The sequence below is a fragment of the Nelumbo lutea genome, chromosome 3 (genome assembly GCF_056320005.1).
Source record: "Nelumbo lutea isolate HS-2025 chromosome 3, American lotus-T2T, whole genome shotgun sequence".
Taxonomy (NCBI): Eukaryota; Viridiplantae; Streptophyta; class Magnoliopsida; order Proteales; family Nelumbonaceae; genus Nelumbo; species Nelumbo lutea.
Genome location: NC_142686.1, coordinates 48,679,181 through 48,696,134, shown reverse-complemented (window position 1 = coordinate 48,696,134; position 16,954 = coordinate 48,679,181). Strand labels below are relative to the sequence as shown.

The following is a 16,954-nucleotide window of genomic DNA, read 5'->3' as shown; positions in this document are numbered from 1 at the left end:
AGGCCCATGATTGGGAAAAAAAAAATGGAGGCTCAAGGCATAAGCCTCCAAAACATATATTTTCTAGTTAATAAATAATTGAATGTAAAACAATATAAATAAATAATATAGTAAATAATTCAAACCCGAAAGAATATTATAAATTAGGATTTTATATATTTCCAATTTTAATAATCAAGTCATTGCATTTAAATATAAAATCTATAAACATTTAGTTATCTCTACATCCTTCAAGAATACCTAATTACTTTCTCTGGGAGTATCGGTGGCTCTACTGCTTGTCTGGCAGTGGCATATATTTATAAGACCAGAGTTTAAGTTAGTCAATGTGAGAGTGGATAAGCATCAACATTTTCTAGGAGAGTGATGTGGGCAGATCCCATTTTTGATGGACATGGCACATCCTGATTGTGAATTACAAGTTACAAAGAACCTATTTTGGAAGACTGAAGGAGTGTAGACACTAAATTTTATCACTGTAAACAGGGAGTATCTTATGAGTTTTCATAAGGTGTTTGTGCCCAGTTTATAAAATCTGGGGTTTTCTCAAATCAGTCCCATTCTCAAGAGTTGTTTTTGTCTCTGCAATGCAATAACTCTGGAACTATACTTAGGAAACAACAGCATAACAAAAAAATATTTCAACTTGGTATACAGGTTGGAGTAATTATGATCCATTTTTGTCCTTGTAGTGGTTATGGGCCTTGTGGCTGTGTGTGAATTCATTACTTGATTCCAGTGTATATGAATTCATTCTAACATTGATCCCCATGAAGGAGACATAAAATTTAACAGCCACTGAACTTCTATTGCATTGGACCCAAGTAGTCTTAAGTTTCTCATGTTTATTGGATGTAGTTCCTTATTCAAATTTGGGAAGGATTGCTCAGCTTGGTCATTACTAACCAGGCAAAGGAAACAAGAAAGCAAAATGCTGTTGGCTGAACTACCATCACTTCCAGCACTGAAGCATTGGTTTAAATCTTTGAATCTCATTATTTTTGGTAAGACTTTACATCTTGTCATTTGATCATACTTTCCAGAACAGAAACATGGTAATTCGAGATTTCAATCTAAAACAAGTTACCACTTGGTTCTATTGAAGATAGCTTAGTCAATCTAAAACAAGACAAAGCCCTGACTTTTCTTCTCATGAAACAAAAAACACTGAGAAGGAAAAAAAGTGGTGGAAAAGCTTCTCCCTAGTTATATACATCTGAGAGAATAAATCCTGAAATCAGACAGAAGTTTGTGGTCTCAGTTTCATCTGCGTAGCCCTGTGGAAGAACTGCTCCCTCGCCAAGGATCTTACCTGCTTCATGTATTGGTCAAAAGTCACTACCCCTTCTGCCACTGTCCTGTCCAATTCATATATACAATCCTCTATGGCCAAGTCTTCTGCCACACAGTCAAGCATGATTCTCGACTCCTCATTTGAAGCCTCAAATGCCTCTATCTCATCCCCGGAAGTACCAACAACGTAGTTTGATCCATTAACTTTCAGCCAATTCAACAGAACATCTGATTCTTCTGTCAGCTCTGTTACCCTCTGTTTCAAACTTGTTCTTTCATGTTCAAGCCCCACTATTATGGTTTTGGCGACATGGGCCCGAGCAACCAGCTGAGCTTGAACCTTGGACAGGTATTGTATTTCCTGAACTGCTTTGGAATTTAAGTCCACCATGTCACAGTGGAGTGCTCCAAAGAGACGGTCGATGGCCTCTACTTTTGAGACGAGGGAAGGATTGGTGAACCTGCGGATAAAAGAGCGTGAAGGAGAGATGAAAGGATGCTGATGGGCGAAGAGGCAGACAAGGTTGTGAGTAAGGTCAGAAAGGTTGGAGTGAGTGTAGTGCCAGGTCTGGAGGTAGGGAGATGTAGTAACACCAGAGGGATCAACAAAAGGGTGGCGGGGAAGAATTGGGTTGGTGGGAGTTGGCGAGAGGAAGACAATAGGAGGAGCATTAGGGTAGTCTTGATGGAGCCAGATGGTGAGGGGCACAGTGGGTGTGGCATGGGTGACCAGGAGGCTGCCGCTTACATTTAGAAGGTAGACGGTGGTTCCATCATCATGGACGAAGGTGTCTGTTGAGGGGGACAGCGTCGGAAACTCCTGCAATAGGGATAGGAGGTGCTGACGGATGAGCCATTTCTGGTCGGTGTTTCTGTATGATAGAACGCAGGGGCTGGTGCGGGACAGAGCAGCGTCCACGAAACGGATTGAAGGTGGTGGTGCCATCGGTACCGGTGATGGAGAGGGAGAGAAGGTGGAAAGAGGTTCAGATCCAACTTGGGAGTTGGGAAGGGAAGGAAGACGTAAGAAGATAATATTGGCCTGTGGAAATGCATTATTTAATGGGTAAAATAGTATCCTCTGCTTTGGGGGTAACGAACAGATAGGTATCCTTTGCTGCTTTGGGCTTTCAATTGCAAAGCTCGTTTGGTGGGTAGAACTTTCACACGCCAAATGGAAATAGACTGAAAATCGGTCTTACTGACTTGTAAATAGCTGAAACACCATATGCCAAATGCCTCAAATAATCCAACATCTCCCCCTATGATGACATTCTCTCACATGAACATCAAATACTAACAGACAGATGGATCTAAGTATCTATTTTTGAAGATTAAGGGGGGGTACTCAAATGTTAGAACTAAAGATTTAGGATACCTACTTGTACTACCGAAAGTACAAGGGACTTATATATAATTTACCCTTTTTTAGCCTATATTTTAAACTTAGTGATAAGGAATGAATGGATGAATGTCATAGTCTGGTCTATTTTTCAATTACATAAAGAGTAGACATTACGGGTCAATCAAGAAAAATACTTTAAGCCGGATTTAGTTAGTTTAATTATTTTTTTTTTAATTTCTTCTTGTTGACAAGGTCATAACGACCGTTCCAATGCTGAAACTACCCTGTAACTTCTCCTCCAAGCAAAATTGACTAGTCAGTTAGTCAATGCGCCAAGGTCTTACTTCATTACCTGAAAATTTCAAAATGTACCATTACAATATTTCCATTCTCAAAACTGTCAATTTAATCTAAATAATTAGATGGCATGTGAAAGTACATAAATATCTTTCGAGTTTTGATTAGAACAAACAAATTTTTGGTGTGATTGGGCACCACTGTTCATTTTTTGCCTTACATGATGTTTTCATCAGAAAAAAAACAATGTGTGTGTGTGGTGGGGGTTAGACTGCTATTGTTGCTTGAGATGACGAGTAATTCTTGCTATCGCTGGGCAAGACAATTTAGGTGAAATGGTCTTAAAATTGGTGGTTTGATATTTTTAAAAAATTTAAGTTGCACATGTCATTCATGTGATATAAAAAGGGCGATTTGACATGCTTTAAAAAATTTAAGTTGGGCATGTTCATGTGATACGGATAACCGATAGATCACCATGGGTACTAAATTGATAGTTTTAAGGAGTTCAGGTGTTATAGTTTCAAATTTTAAAGTTTGAGTACTAAATTGAGATTAACCTCAAAGTATAAGGTATTAACATACAATTTACCCTTTTTTTCTCTAAAGGCATTTATTTTCTGGAAAGTAGAAATGGATAAGTTGGTGGTTCCTTCCACCTATTTGTTTTTTGGCATTAATGGGTCTCATGAAAAAGAATGATTCTCCAACAACTCATTTAACTGGGGAATTAATAATCTCCTTAGACTTGGATACATATTTACTCATGCATGTTGAAAATCACTTATGTAATAAAAGAATACTGGTAAGTGCTCTTATCCAAATAACCGTTTCAGAAAAACACTTATCCCCCAATAAATACATTTACCTAAGTCAATCATTTATCAAGATGTGAACAAGGCCTAAGTATTCATGAACCTTGCTGGACACACGCAATCCAGATTTGCTGGAGACAAAATCTTAAACAACCAATTAGAAGCGAACACCCAGTGTTTGTGTTTGGTACACATGGGGCCTATGTGAGACCCACAACTTATGTATACTACACACCAACAATTTTTTAATTATAAAATAGGTTCCCAGCCTCTTTTACCCTATTGATGTATAAAAGTATATGAAGTCAGTTCTTTACCAGAAAAAATAAAATTCTTTGAACAGGAGTCCCTTTTCCTGTTCAAGACCCACCCACATGTTCTGCAATTCTCAATGGGCACGCTATGCCATTTGCACCAGCATGGAATCTGTAAATAATTGCTACTATCACAATCAGCTCCCTATAATGTCTCACAGTACATCCCTGTCATATATATTAAGAACATTTCCTAATGATAATACTAGAAATGATAATATCATCATCGAAAAATATTTTCAATATACCATAGGGATATGCTGTGAGACGTTGTAGGGGGCTGATTTGAACTCATTTCTTTCAAATATATATTAATCACTTTTTTTTTTTGCTTGCCAATAAAAGCATTCCACAATAAAATATATACCATATATCTTACCAAAATGCCTTCCTGATTGGCCTGTATAGGAAATTTCAATTTTCAACAGACCTTTCCATCTGAACTCTTACATTTGCAAATGATGCTTCAATTAATGTTGTTATATTGGTGTCGTTAAATGTTAATTGTTTATTATAAGCACGAAAAGACAAATCAGGATATATATATATATATATATATATATATATATATATATATATATATATATATATATAATGTCATAAGAGTTTGACAATGGCCGTTAACCTTATACACAACTCTCCTCCTTTTATATACACTTGTAGATGGAGCCGTATGGAGTAATATATTCGAAAAAAAGAAATAGCCCCATTAAATCTTAATAAAATGAGATAAAGTAGATCAAGATGGTTTAATCATGTGCATGAAGAACATCTATAGCATCTGTGTGGAAAAATGATTTGTTTCAAGTTGAAGGGGCCGACTAGAAAAGATTGAGGGGCAGCCCAAGTACACTTAGGGGGCATTCTTTTTTGAGATCTTGAGAGGGGAAAGTTGGTCAATGGAATTTTGGTTCCCATTGACTAAGAATTCCATGTTTTTTTTTCATATTTATATGGAGACCAGAAAAATTTATTTTCATGGGTACGTGATACCCATTTCCTAGGTGGATAAATAACTTTTCCACTGGGGGGGAAGGTTGGCAACACTTGAATGGGACAAAAATGTCCATTTCAATAATAGATTTTTATGGCTAAAATGGTTATTGCCTTGTTTACCTAGGAAATAAAAGAACATGGGTAAATGCACTTGCCCGGGTAAGTTTCTCAGGAAAAACTTATCTAGATAATTGCATTTATCCGGATAAGCAACTTACCGAAAAGCAAACAGAGCCTTAGGTGGAATTAAATAATATAAAATGATTTAAGCATCCATAATTTAACGATGGATATTACCCTGAATAAAATGAAATGGCAAAACAAGATTCATGTGACTGACTTGGATGCAAGGCTCAAGTATGTATTTGGTTCCATGAGCCTTTATGGATAACCGTTTATTTGTACATTCTCACATTAATTGTTTATTTGTACTTTTCACTTGAAATGTTTTATGTTTTTGTTGTTTGGTTGGGTTTCACTTTAAACGCTTTTACTCTTTAATTCATATTAATACCCATTAAAGTGTCAGATCAGCATTTGCTTTCAAGAAACGCTGGGGTACTGGGGGAAACAAGAATTTGACGTTTCCCCAAATGCCCCATGCATAAAAATCAAAGTGTTTCAATTTTCTACCATTTATTTAATAAATAGTAAAACCAAAAATTATTTTATTTTGTTTCATATGTAATAAATGCCAACGCCTATTTAGTATTGATATAACAACATTTTTTTAATAAACGTCTATAGAATCAAACACAAACTAAATGATGCTGTTGATGGTGATGACGAAATTTTAATTATTTATTATGTGGCAAATTTTTGGTCCACGTCCATAACGCCAAAAGAAATCCTTCTTTTGGGAAATTTTAATTAAAATTTGTAATAGCAGCATTTAATGCATGGGGAATGAGAAAATTACAAATAAGTAGATTGAGGTGAGTGCTCTGATCATTGAATTGGTCGTCATATCTGAAAGTGTTCTCCAATACTCAATATTGGATTGGCCATGCGTGCCATCACTTTATGCGTCATCAGTCCATGCATACTTTGGACCCATTTAGATGTCATTAATAAAACTTTTCTACTTAAAATAAAATTGGCAATAACAACAAAGATGGCAACAACAACAACCACTAACCCCAAAGACTAATTAATAAACAAATATATATTGAAATAGTTGAGACAAATTGGCAATAACACCATTGCCGACCTGATGACCTACCTCTGCTATTGATCTGGCAACCTGCCTCCACCGCCAACCTGGCGATCTGCCTCCTCCACTGACTTGGTGGAAATCTAACTGGCGGCTTCGTCCACAACTCAAGACGGATAGTAGCACCTCGTCTAGGGCTAACCTGTGGTACCTCGTCACTACCGGCCGAGGCGACCTCCCTCAAAGGTTTGTCGATCTGATTAAGGTCCAAGTGGTAACCTGTGAGACGTGCTCGCCAACGAATTCTGCATGCATCCCATCACTCTCGGGTCCCTCGGAAGTTAGCTCTCATACCGAACGTTTTGGAGGAAACCTAGTAAGGCACAAAGGTTGGCCTACATGCACGACTACCTTCAAGGACTTTGGAGTAGTTAGACACGTCTTCCCGGAGATCCCAGACGTGTTGCATGATGCCCACACCAAACAATGCCTATATAAAGGCCTTACCTCCAACCTCAAAAGGGAGATGCACAATTTAGTTCTCGCAGCTCTCTCACATTTAACTATCTTAAAAATCTTTGATTCGTTGACTTAAGCATCACAATGCCCACCTCGGGTAAAGCAACCCAGGCACTCTTACACTGTTTCTTTGCAAGTTGCAACAAAGCCACCTCTCAAGCTCATCACCACTCAGTTAGGCATAAGAGGCACCTCTTCAGCTCACCACCATTCAACTAGGCATCCGAGTCACCTGCCAACTGGGAGTTGCCAAAGTGCGCATCATCAATTGGCACTGTCTGTGGGAAAAGCTACAAAAGGCTATGTCCTCACTCGATTCTTTAAGCCTCAAGAAATAACATCTTCAAGCAGCAACAACGCTTGATCGAAAGAACCCCCTAGGGGGGCAAAAGCAAAATGATTAGCCCAAATGAATTCTCACAGTCTTGCCCGGACAGAATCTCCCTAACTGTGAGGCCACCCCATATGTCGAGCTTTACGTGCTCTCTACGAGAGTTGAAATAGAATGTGAGGCCACCCCATAAGTCGAGCCCTCTGTGGTTCCCGTGGGAGTTGATAGCCAACAAACTGTGAGGTCGCACTACAAATCGAGCCCTCCATGCTTTACATGGGAGTTGATGGCTAGTAGGTTGTGGAGCCACCCTTGTAGGTCAGTCCTACCGAGGTGACAAGGTGTCTGTAGACTGAGGTGCTGAGAACTAAATTAGATTGCCAAAATTCCAATGACCTGGTGACCTACTTCCGCTGACCAGGCGAGCCGTGCTAGCCTTGTTTCGAAATTCGCCCCTATAGGTCGAGCCCTCCATGGCTTCCACGGGAGTTGGCGGCCAACAAACTGTAGTCGCCTTTGCGAGTTGAGCCTTTCAAGGTTCCCATGCGAGCTGGCAACCTGCAATTAGTAAAACAGCCCCCGCAGGTTGAGCTCCTTGTGGCTTACCGTAAGAGTAGACGGCCAACACCTTAGAGAATTGACACAGTGCTGTCATGACATTGGCCCGCTGTTTAAATTCCAACATTGATGCAAATATCACAAGGGAAAGCCAAACTGCTTTTAGCATCAAGGACCCCTAAGCTGACCTCAAAATATGTTGGTAACAGGCCAAAGGACCTATGACGAAGCACAGATCTACTCCCATCGCTGAGCTGATCTCAGATCGGGAGTGGGGGCAATTGATGAGGGCAGATTTGACCCTCCATTGATATCATGACACATGGCATCTCAGAACAACTAGGTGACGCCCCAGAACCACCTAGGTGACAACTTGCCTTAGCCAAAATGATGGAGTCCCAACTGGCGACCTGGTGACCTGCCTCTATTGCCGACCTAGCAACCTGCCCTCGCCGTCAACTTGGTGACCTGCCTCTATCGTTGACCTAGCGACCTGCCTCCGCCGCCGACCTGGAAACCTAACTCTGCTGCCGACTTGGTGACCTACTTCCACTGTGGACATGACGACCTGCCTCCACCGTCGACCAGGCGACTTGCCTCTATTGTCGACTTGATGACTTGCCTCTGCCGCCGACCTAGCGTTCTGCCTCCGCCGCTGGCCTGGCAACCTACCTCCATTGTCGACTTGATGACTTGCCTCTATCGCCGACCTGGTGATCTGCCTCCGTCGCTAGCCTAGCAACCTGCCTCCATTGTCGACTTGACGACTTGCCTCTACAGCTGACCTGGTGATCTGCCTCCACCATCGGCCTGGCGACCTGCCTCCTCCACTGGCCTGGTGGAAACTTAGCTGGCGACCTCATCCACAACTCAAGACGGCTAGTAGCACTTCATCTAAGGTGAACCTGTGGTACCTCATCAGTACCGGCTGAAGCGACCTCCCTCGAGGGCTTGCCGACCTGATTGAGGTCCAGATGGTGACCTGCGAGACGTGCTCGCCAATGAATTTTGCATGCATCCCATCACTCTCGGGTCCCTCGGAAGTCAGCTCTCACACCAAATGTTTTGGAGGAAATCGAGTAAGGCACACAGGTTGGATTACATGCACGACTACCTTCAAGGACTTTGGAGTAGTTAGGCACGTCTTCCTGGAGATCCCAGACGTGTTGCATGATGCCCACACCAAACAATGCCTATATAAAGGCCTTACCTCCAACCTCAAAAGGGAGATGCACAATTTAGTTCTCGTAGCTCTCCATCTCTCTCACATTTAGCTATCTTAAAAATCTTTGATTTGTTGACTTAAGCATCGCAATGCCCACCTCGAGTAAAGCAACCCAGGCACTCTTACACTGTTTCTTTGCTAGTCGCAATAGAGCCAACTCTCAAGCTCATCACCACTCAGTTAGGCATAAGAGGCACATCTCTAACTTGTCACCACTCAGTTAGGCATCAGAGCCACCTTTCCAACTCGTCACCATTTAGCTAGGCATTAGAGCCACCTCTCCAACTCGTCACCATTCAGTTAGGCATTAGAGTCACCTCTCCAGCTCGTCACCATTTAGTTAGGCATTAGAACCACCTCTCCAGATCATCACCATTCAACCAAGCATCTGAGTCACCTGCCAACTGGGAGCTACCAAAATGCGCATCATAAAGAAAGAAAAGAAAAAACGAAAAGAAATAATCGACAAACTAAATAGGCTGAAACTTATTTGATCTTTTAATTCTTTAAAACGGTTGATCTTTCTGGTGAGACCTATCTTCTAGAGTTTCTCATCATTGAAAGCGAATTATTGTTTTTTTCATTGTCATGCTAACACATTTTCATAAATTTTTTTCTTTTATGGTCAACTGAAGAATTATCAGAGAGATCTGATTTGCATAGTTGGTATTAGATCGATGCCGTGTTATCTGTGATAAGACAAAAGTTAATTAGAAAATGTAATCCATGGAAATTGGGCATTGTATGAAATCAATGTAACCGGGTTAGAAGAGTAAGTGGACGTCGATGTCATCAATGAAATCAATGTGAGGCTGAATATATAATTTGATATACGTTTTTTGCCGAGCAAAGCAAATATCCATCTTCTTAAGGCTGAGTTTGGAAGGAGTATAAATGTAAATATGTAGAGTGTAAAACCTTATATTTTATATTATTTTGTATGTATTTATGCTGTACATATTTGCATTTATATTGTTTTCAAATTGAGCCTAAGGTTATGCTTGGTTTGAAGGAAAATGTAGAGAAATGAAGGAAAATGTAGGAAAACCTTTATAAACCTTATATTGGTTTTCCTGTCTTTCCCTTCCTTTCTCTACATTTTCCTTCAAACCAAACATAGCCTAAAGGTTTTCGTTTTCATGTTCTGAATTTTGGCTTTGCAAGGTAAAGCATACCTAGAAAACCTATAAAGCAATGTTTGGTAAAAAGAATTTTGAGAGTCAAATTTGATCATCATAGCCAATTATGCAGGTCTTACCGGTAGTGGTGATCGTTTCCAGCTTGGCCTGGCCCGACCCACCACAGAAATTTCTGGCCCCTGGGACTAGGTTTTTTTGTCTAGGCCTAGCCTGAGCTCAGATTCACACCAGGCTTGGAAATTTCAGGGCCGTTCTAGGCCCAATAATTTAAGCCCGACCCAGACCTGAAAACTAATGTTCTTTACAAGGAACGGTAATAAACTATTAAGGGTCCATTTGGTTCGTAGTTGAAGGAATTGGAACAGAATGGTCTATTCCCCTTACCTGTTTAGTTCAGACGAGAATTGTAATTGGCTGGAATGGATTCTTATTCCCAAGGGAGGGGGATTTCCATTCCGCTAGGAATAGGAATGGAATTTCAATTCCACACAACCAAACCATTGGAATCGAAATAGTTTCTGATTTTGATTCCAAACCCTTATTCCTATGAACCAAATGGACCCTAAATTCTTGTATTCCTTATCCTACGTAAATGGTGGGAAAGACATACTAACAAAATCTCTTTTCATGGTTTTTCACATTGACTTTGACAAAGCAAACCAAGAATTGCATGAATTCTTTTGTTTTTAAATCCTTTTAAGTTTGCATTTTTTCATGAACATAGTTTGATTGTAGGCTTTTGCATGTGTAATTTAGAAAATTTTCTTCTTACAATGGATTTTTGGTTTGCTAAGAACTTAAGACCTGATTACTAAGGCAACGATTTGGCTTTTGTGATAATTCTATCTAGGAATGGCCATAGATTAGAAAAATGTACATTTATCATTTGGACCCGTTCATTTTTCAAGAGGCCGCTTACTCAGATAAGTGCACTTACCTAAGAAACATTTAGTCGGGTGAATTTACTTATTTATTTTATTTTATAAATTTTTCCCTAAATAGAAAAGTTACTTAACTAACCAGGAGGGGAGCCTTGGTTTCTTTAAAAGAATAAAATCATAAAATTTGGATTGTTTGGATAGATCTTATATTTTGTACTTTTAGAAGTGCCAAAGTACAAAGTACATATAATACTTTTACTTTAACATACGTTTAGATAAATTTTGAAAACTATACTTTTCAAAATAAAAGCACCGTTTAAACATTTGTGCTAATATCACATGAAAGCCATATATAATACTGATGTGTGCCAATTTGTATTGTTAAGTGACATATGGTGATTAAAAAAAAGGACACGTGTCAGTGATGCATATATCATAGTGATCACACATGGCAGTCATAGAATGGTGACATGTGTTTTATAACTTGTGTTGACATGTGGTAGTCATAAAATAGTGACACGTATGTATAATAGTGATATGTAATGATCAAATAATAATGACATATGTCAAATTTGGACCACCCCTATTGGATCTTATATATATGTGTGTGTTATTTATGTTATATTTTTGTAATTTTCTATAAAAATATGTATATATAACAATGAAAATGATTAAAAAAATATTTGTATGTTTTGTTTTTCTTTATTTAAACTGTTATATTTACTTTTTTTTCCTTTTAATAATTTATTAATTAAAAAATAAATCAGTTTGGATCATATTCGGATATTCAACATCCTTATCGAATTCACAATATTTATGAGATCCAACCGGATTGGATCTACAGTGTATTGGATCGAATTTAGATATACCTTGACTTGAATTTGATTTGATCCGTTTGTATCCCTAAGAGTGATGGCTAATAAGGATTGTCAATTTGAAATCTTTTCGAGTGAAGCGTAAAATGGTTATTTTGACACTGAAAATTTTGTGGATGGTTCAATTAGGAGTTTGATGAGGACTTTTGTAAGGTTTGGGGGTTCTAGATGGTGTGCCCCAATGAAGATCTTAAGATAGGAGAGTGGTGGCCAATGAGTATAGTCGATTTAAAATCTTTTTAACTCAAGGAGAAAATAGATATTCTGAAATTTAAAATTTGGTAGATGGTCAATCGGGAGATTAATGATGGATTTGGTAAGGTTTAAGGGTCTCGGATGGTGTGCCATTATAAGATATTGAAATAGGAGAGTGACAACCAATGAGAGGGCTTGATTCAAAATCTTTTTGTACAAAGGGTAAAATGAGCATTTATGAGTATAAAATTTGGCTGGATTGCAAGAATTTTGGCCAATGAGGGGTGTTAGAGTGGAGTATTGGTTTAATGGATGGATAAAATGGGGGATCCTTGGGTTGAAATTTATTGGGATGGTTTGATTGTGTCGGGGACATGTGGATTGTAGGTCTTAGGCTCAGGAAGTGTCACAATGTTAGATTTGTCGGAATGGAATTTTTGATGGATAAGTGGTAAAATCAAGAAATTTAAGTGTGAAATTTTGTATGATTGGTGGTTTAAAGGTTTTATGTCTCATATGATGGAGTTTGGTTATGTGGCAAGTGCAACAATGTTACAAAATCATAATCATCTGAAGGGAATCTTATAGATTGGTGAATTTAAGGGTATTTTAGTTGATATTTGGTTCTTTAGGTTTTGGCACATTCTGGAGAGAATGGTGAGGTCTAATTAGGCATTTGGAGCGTGAGAAGTGGGTTAGAGGGGGATTGAGCAAAAAAATCAGATGATGACACTGTTTGAGAAAGGTATGATCTATTGTCATGTGTATTATGAGACCAATAAAGTTGTTGATTGGTTAGCTCATAAGACTCAATTCAATGTCTTGGATTCTCTTTCTCTTAATCTGCATGACCTCCCGTGGTCCTTAGCATATATTTGTTCTTTTGATTTCTGGGGGTGTAATACCCTCGTCTTTTGTAGCCCCCTTTTGGATTTGATTAAAGTAAAAACTATTTTTCCTAGTTATAAATATTCAACTAAAAGATGGCATGGAGCAAAGTTGTTAGGCAAGTCAATTAAGTCTTGTGTAACCCTAATCCCATTAGTTCATGTTTCCACAAGGTGTAACCCTAATTGGCATCACATGATCTATGGACTTTTCATTAGTTTACATTTTCACAAAGTGTGATTACCATTAAAGACTTTGGGAACATAATATAGTGAAAAGTAGATAGATCATGTAGTGTCAATTAAGGAGCTTTCATATATAGCGTAGGAATCTTTCAATCTTTTAAGAGTAATACATTTCCAATATTTATTGCATGTTAAATCAAAATTTCAACCAACCATGTTGAAGACAATACATTGTCTATTTACTTTTTATTAGTTTCGACAAGGTACCGTCAAAGACTTTGATAGCATTAAGGATTCAACTATGTGATATGTTATTTTATCATTGATTCAAGGTTTTCATTGAGATAGTTTATCACGAGCTTTGAATCTTTCTCAATCCAGAGTTCTAAATCTTTGAACCATCGCTTGCATTAGCAAATGGAATGGCCCTCTCAATCTCACCTCTCTCCTCATCATGCACCACTACTCAACTCGTTCATTCCCTCCATGTTTATTGATGGTTATTTTAATCTAGTTACAAGAAGTGCAGGAGGAGGATTCATCAACAAAAATACCACTAAAGGAGGCCCAATGCCGGGCCATCAACAGTTATGATGCCGAAATATGAGCCCTTTTAATAGGCCTCAAAGCCACAATCTCCAACAACATCAGGCATCTTTTAGTTTTTTTTTTTTTTTTTTTTTTTTTCTGATAATGCAGACCTAATACACCTTGTAAATACAGATCGACCAACGAAGCATTGGGTGGATCAACTACATCGCTGCAGTCTAAGGCATGCTAGAACCGACTTTTTGTCTATAAATTTTGTACATATTAATAGGCAGCACAATCAAACTGCCCATCTTTTTGTTTACATGGGACAGTTACGTACCCAATATGACTCTCGACGATCTTTCTCATGAAACTTTTTCTAGGATCAATTAATGAAGATCTCTTTATTTTGCTAAAAAAGAGCCACGTTAATTGAGGTTGGCCAAAACATTTTCCCCCAAAACTGTTTATCTTGCCTTTTTGGATACCATATCCTCTTTCTATAAGCATCGAATTTGATGATTTTCACTTTTTCAGGGTGCTTAATGGTAAGGTGGGCTTCATTTTATTTTGAATTCGTTGAAATAATTCCATCCCAATGGAAAAAATTGGTTTGTTTAAAATGTTATGCCATCTGCAAATCAAAGCCTATTTCATACCCAAGTTCTACATTAGAAAAAATTGAAAACCACTAATACAAGGTGTGGCATATAGTTATTGTTTCTGGCCACATACAATCTCACATTCTGTATCAGCTATCTATCGAAAAAAAAAAATCTGTATCACCTATACTCTTCATCTTATATTCAACAATTAATATTAGCCTTTTCAAGTTTTAATTTTTTTTTAGTATAAAAATCAGGCCAAACTAATTAACTACGTACCAGAGGATTCTTTAAAGTGAGAAATTGGTTAGGACTTGGAAGCATTTTCATTTTTCACAAAGTTACTCTTTCTATCCCTATCCCCCGTTAGTGGGCCAAATTTGAGCCACAAATTCCTTGCCACATGGCGGATAAGTAAACTCTCTTTTTGATCATTTCTAATTAAAATATCGAAACTTTCCTCTTATATTTGTATAGTTGTGTTTGGAACAAAGCAAATTATTGTTTAATATATATATTAAGGGGACCATCATCAGTAATTCGTACGTATAATGATATAAATGGATATATATATATATATATATATATATATATATATATAATGTGACTAGACGAGCTAGCTAGGGCCTAGGGGCAGCCAAAACTCACAAGTAGCTGAATTGAAACAGTGAAACATGATTTAATTTAGGGGCCCATAATTTTGCCATGGGTATGGACAATACTTCAATCAGATGATGATGATGATGGTGGCCGCTGTCAGGTTTAAACTCGTGCAGATTGGGCCCGACTCTGGCCCTACAGCTTGGGCCCGAGCCTGGCCCTCATAAAATGTTCAAAGTTTGGGTTTGGGCCCGAGTTCGAAATTTAGCCCATAGGTTACTATTGCTGAAGTGGCTGAATAGAGATAGAGAGAGAGATTATAAAGAAAAAAAAATAAAAAATGTATATATATTAAATTATAAATATATATATTTTAATAAATATTATATTATTTATATATTTTATAAAATATATAATATTGAGTCGGTCTGGACCGGGCTCAGACTGAATATTTTTTGACAAATCCCGAGCCTGGCCTAAAACACAGTCGGGCTTACTGTATTAGGCCCGAGGTCAGGCCCACAGGCTTAATTATATGGTCAAGCCCGACCAGGGTGCGGGCCGGGCCATCGGGCTACCCGGCCCATAAACAGGTCTAGTGAGGAGTTCGATATAGTATTTCTACCAACACAATCAACTTTCAGGAACAAAGATTTCCTAATTGGTTCCTTTATTAAAAAAGACAGCCTTGGTCCAACTAAAACAAGACAAAGCTTCTTTATGTTATACATGCATTCGAGATAAAACAGAAACACTGAGGAGTGATCAGGACAAGGAGAAGGACCGGTGATAGATTAGAACAATTTAGTCCGTCCCGCAAAGTGGAATAAATTAACAATCAATATAAACACTGAAAATCTATCTGGGTCAAGTACGTAGTATATATCAGTGTTCTTGGTTTCGCCTGCGTATCATTGTCATAAACTGCTCCCTTGAATGAATTCTCACCTGCTTAATGTATTGCCGAGAAGTCACTACCCCTTTCTCCAATGCATCGTCCAGTTGTTGTAGTAAATCTTCTATTGCCAAGTATGTGGCCCATCGGTGGATCTCCATCTTCGATTCCTCGTCATCGGCGTCAAATGCGTCCACCTCACCCTCTGTGGGTGCAACAATAGAGTCGGAGTCGTAAGCCTTCAACCAAATTTGCAGCTCGTCAGCTTCCGATATCAAAGCTGTCACCCTCTCTTCCAAACCTGTTCTTTCATGTTCAACCTCCCTCAAAATCGTTGTTGTGATTTCGGCTCGGTCCTGCAGTTGATGCTGCAACCTTATTAGCCCTTGTATTTCCTCATCTACTTTGGCCTGGAGGGCGACTACATCGCAGCAAAGCGCCCCGTAGAGACGGTCTATGAGCTCTACCTTGGAGGCAAGAAAGGGGTTAGTGAACCTAGAGACGGGAGAGGATGAGGGAGGACACAGAGGGTGGTGGTGGGCGAAGAGTTGGACAAGGTTGTGTGCAAGGTCAGAGAGGTTGGAGCGAGAGCGGTTCCAGTTGTTGAGGTAAGGGAATGTGGTTAAGCCAGATGGATGGACGAAAGGGTGATTGGAAAGAATTGGGTGATCAGAAGTCGGTAAGAGGAAAATAATCGGAGGAACAACAGGGTAGTCTTGAGGAACCCAAATGATGAGGGGTACCAGAAGTGTGGCACGAGAGATCCGAAGGCTTCCTCTGGCATTTAAAAGGTAGACAGAGGTACCGTCGTTATGAACGAAGGTGTCTGCCGACGGGGAAAGAGTGGGGAAGTCCTGAAGCAGGGCTAGGAGGTGCTGGCGGATGACCCATTTCTGTTTGGGGCTTGTATAAGATAGAGCGAAAGGCCTCTTACAGGCTAGAGCAGTGTCCACAAACTGGATTGAAGATAATGCTGGCATCTGGTGTTGGAGAGGCTGGCCAGGATCGAGGGATGACTTCCATTAATGTATCAAAATCAGATGGTTTATATATTTAAAATAATTTGGTAACCATGCTTGGATTTCATCGTCTTGATTTTATTTCATTTTAAAAAGTCTAGAAATTGAAGTCAATCAGGAAACGTCTTGAAGTCAGTTTATTTGACGGAATTTTTCTATTGATGGCCCGTGGCCGTCGTTGGATGTTTCTCTCCAACTTCTGCAAGAATCATTCAATGAGTCAATAAATCCTCTTTCTGTAGTTGCTTCTTATAGGATAGTTGCATTAGCTGGGAAGCTTCCCTCATGCATGAAT

At 38.9% G+C, this 16,954-nt stretch overlaps 2 protein-coding genes across 2 annotated transcripts; both read right to left on the bottom strand.

The window, feature by feature from the left end:
* Positions 1–972: 972 nt before the first annotated feature.
* On the bottom strand, positions 973–2,491 carry LOC148864824 (protein ELC-like). The gene has a single exon (XM_088979569.1). It carries the CDS (start codon positions 2,237–2,239, stop codon positions 1,238–1,240), a length of 1,002 nt encoding a protein of 333 aa, XP_088835695.1. The 5' UTR covers positions 2,240–2,491; the 3' UTR covers positions 973–1,237.
* A 13,139-nt stretch (positions 2,492–15,630) lies between these two features.
* On the bottom strand, positions 15,631–16,620 carry LOC148864823 (protein ELC-like). The gene has a single exon (XM_088976339.1). It carries the CDS (start codon positions 16,618–16,620, stop codon positions 15,631–15,633), a length of 990 nt encoding a protein of 329 aa, XP_088832465.1.
* Between the last annotated feature and the right edge of the window lie 334 nt (positions 16,621–16,954).

What these genes read in the sequence shown, in the direction of transcription:
- LOC148864823 (XM_088976339.1), bottom strand. Translation starts at nt 16,620, where the DNA reads ATGCCAGCATTATCTTCAATCCAGTTTGTGGACACTGCTCTAGCCTGT.
- LOC148864824 (XM_088979569.1), bottom strand. Translation starts at nt 2,239, where the DNA reads ATGGCACCACCACCTTCAATCCGTTTCGTGGACGCTGCTCTGTCCCGC.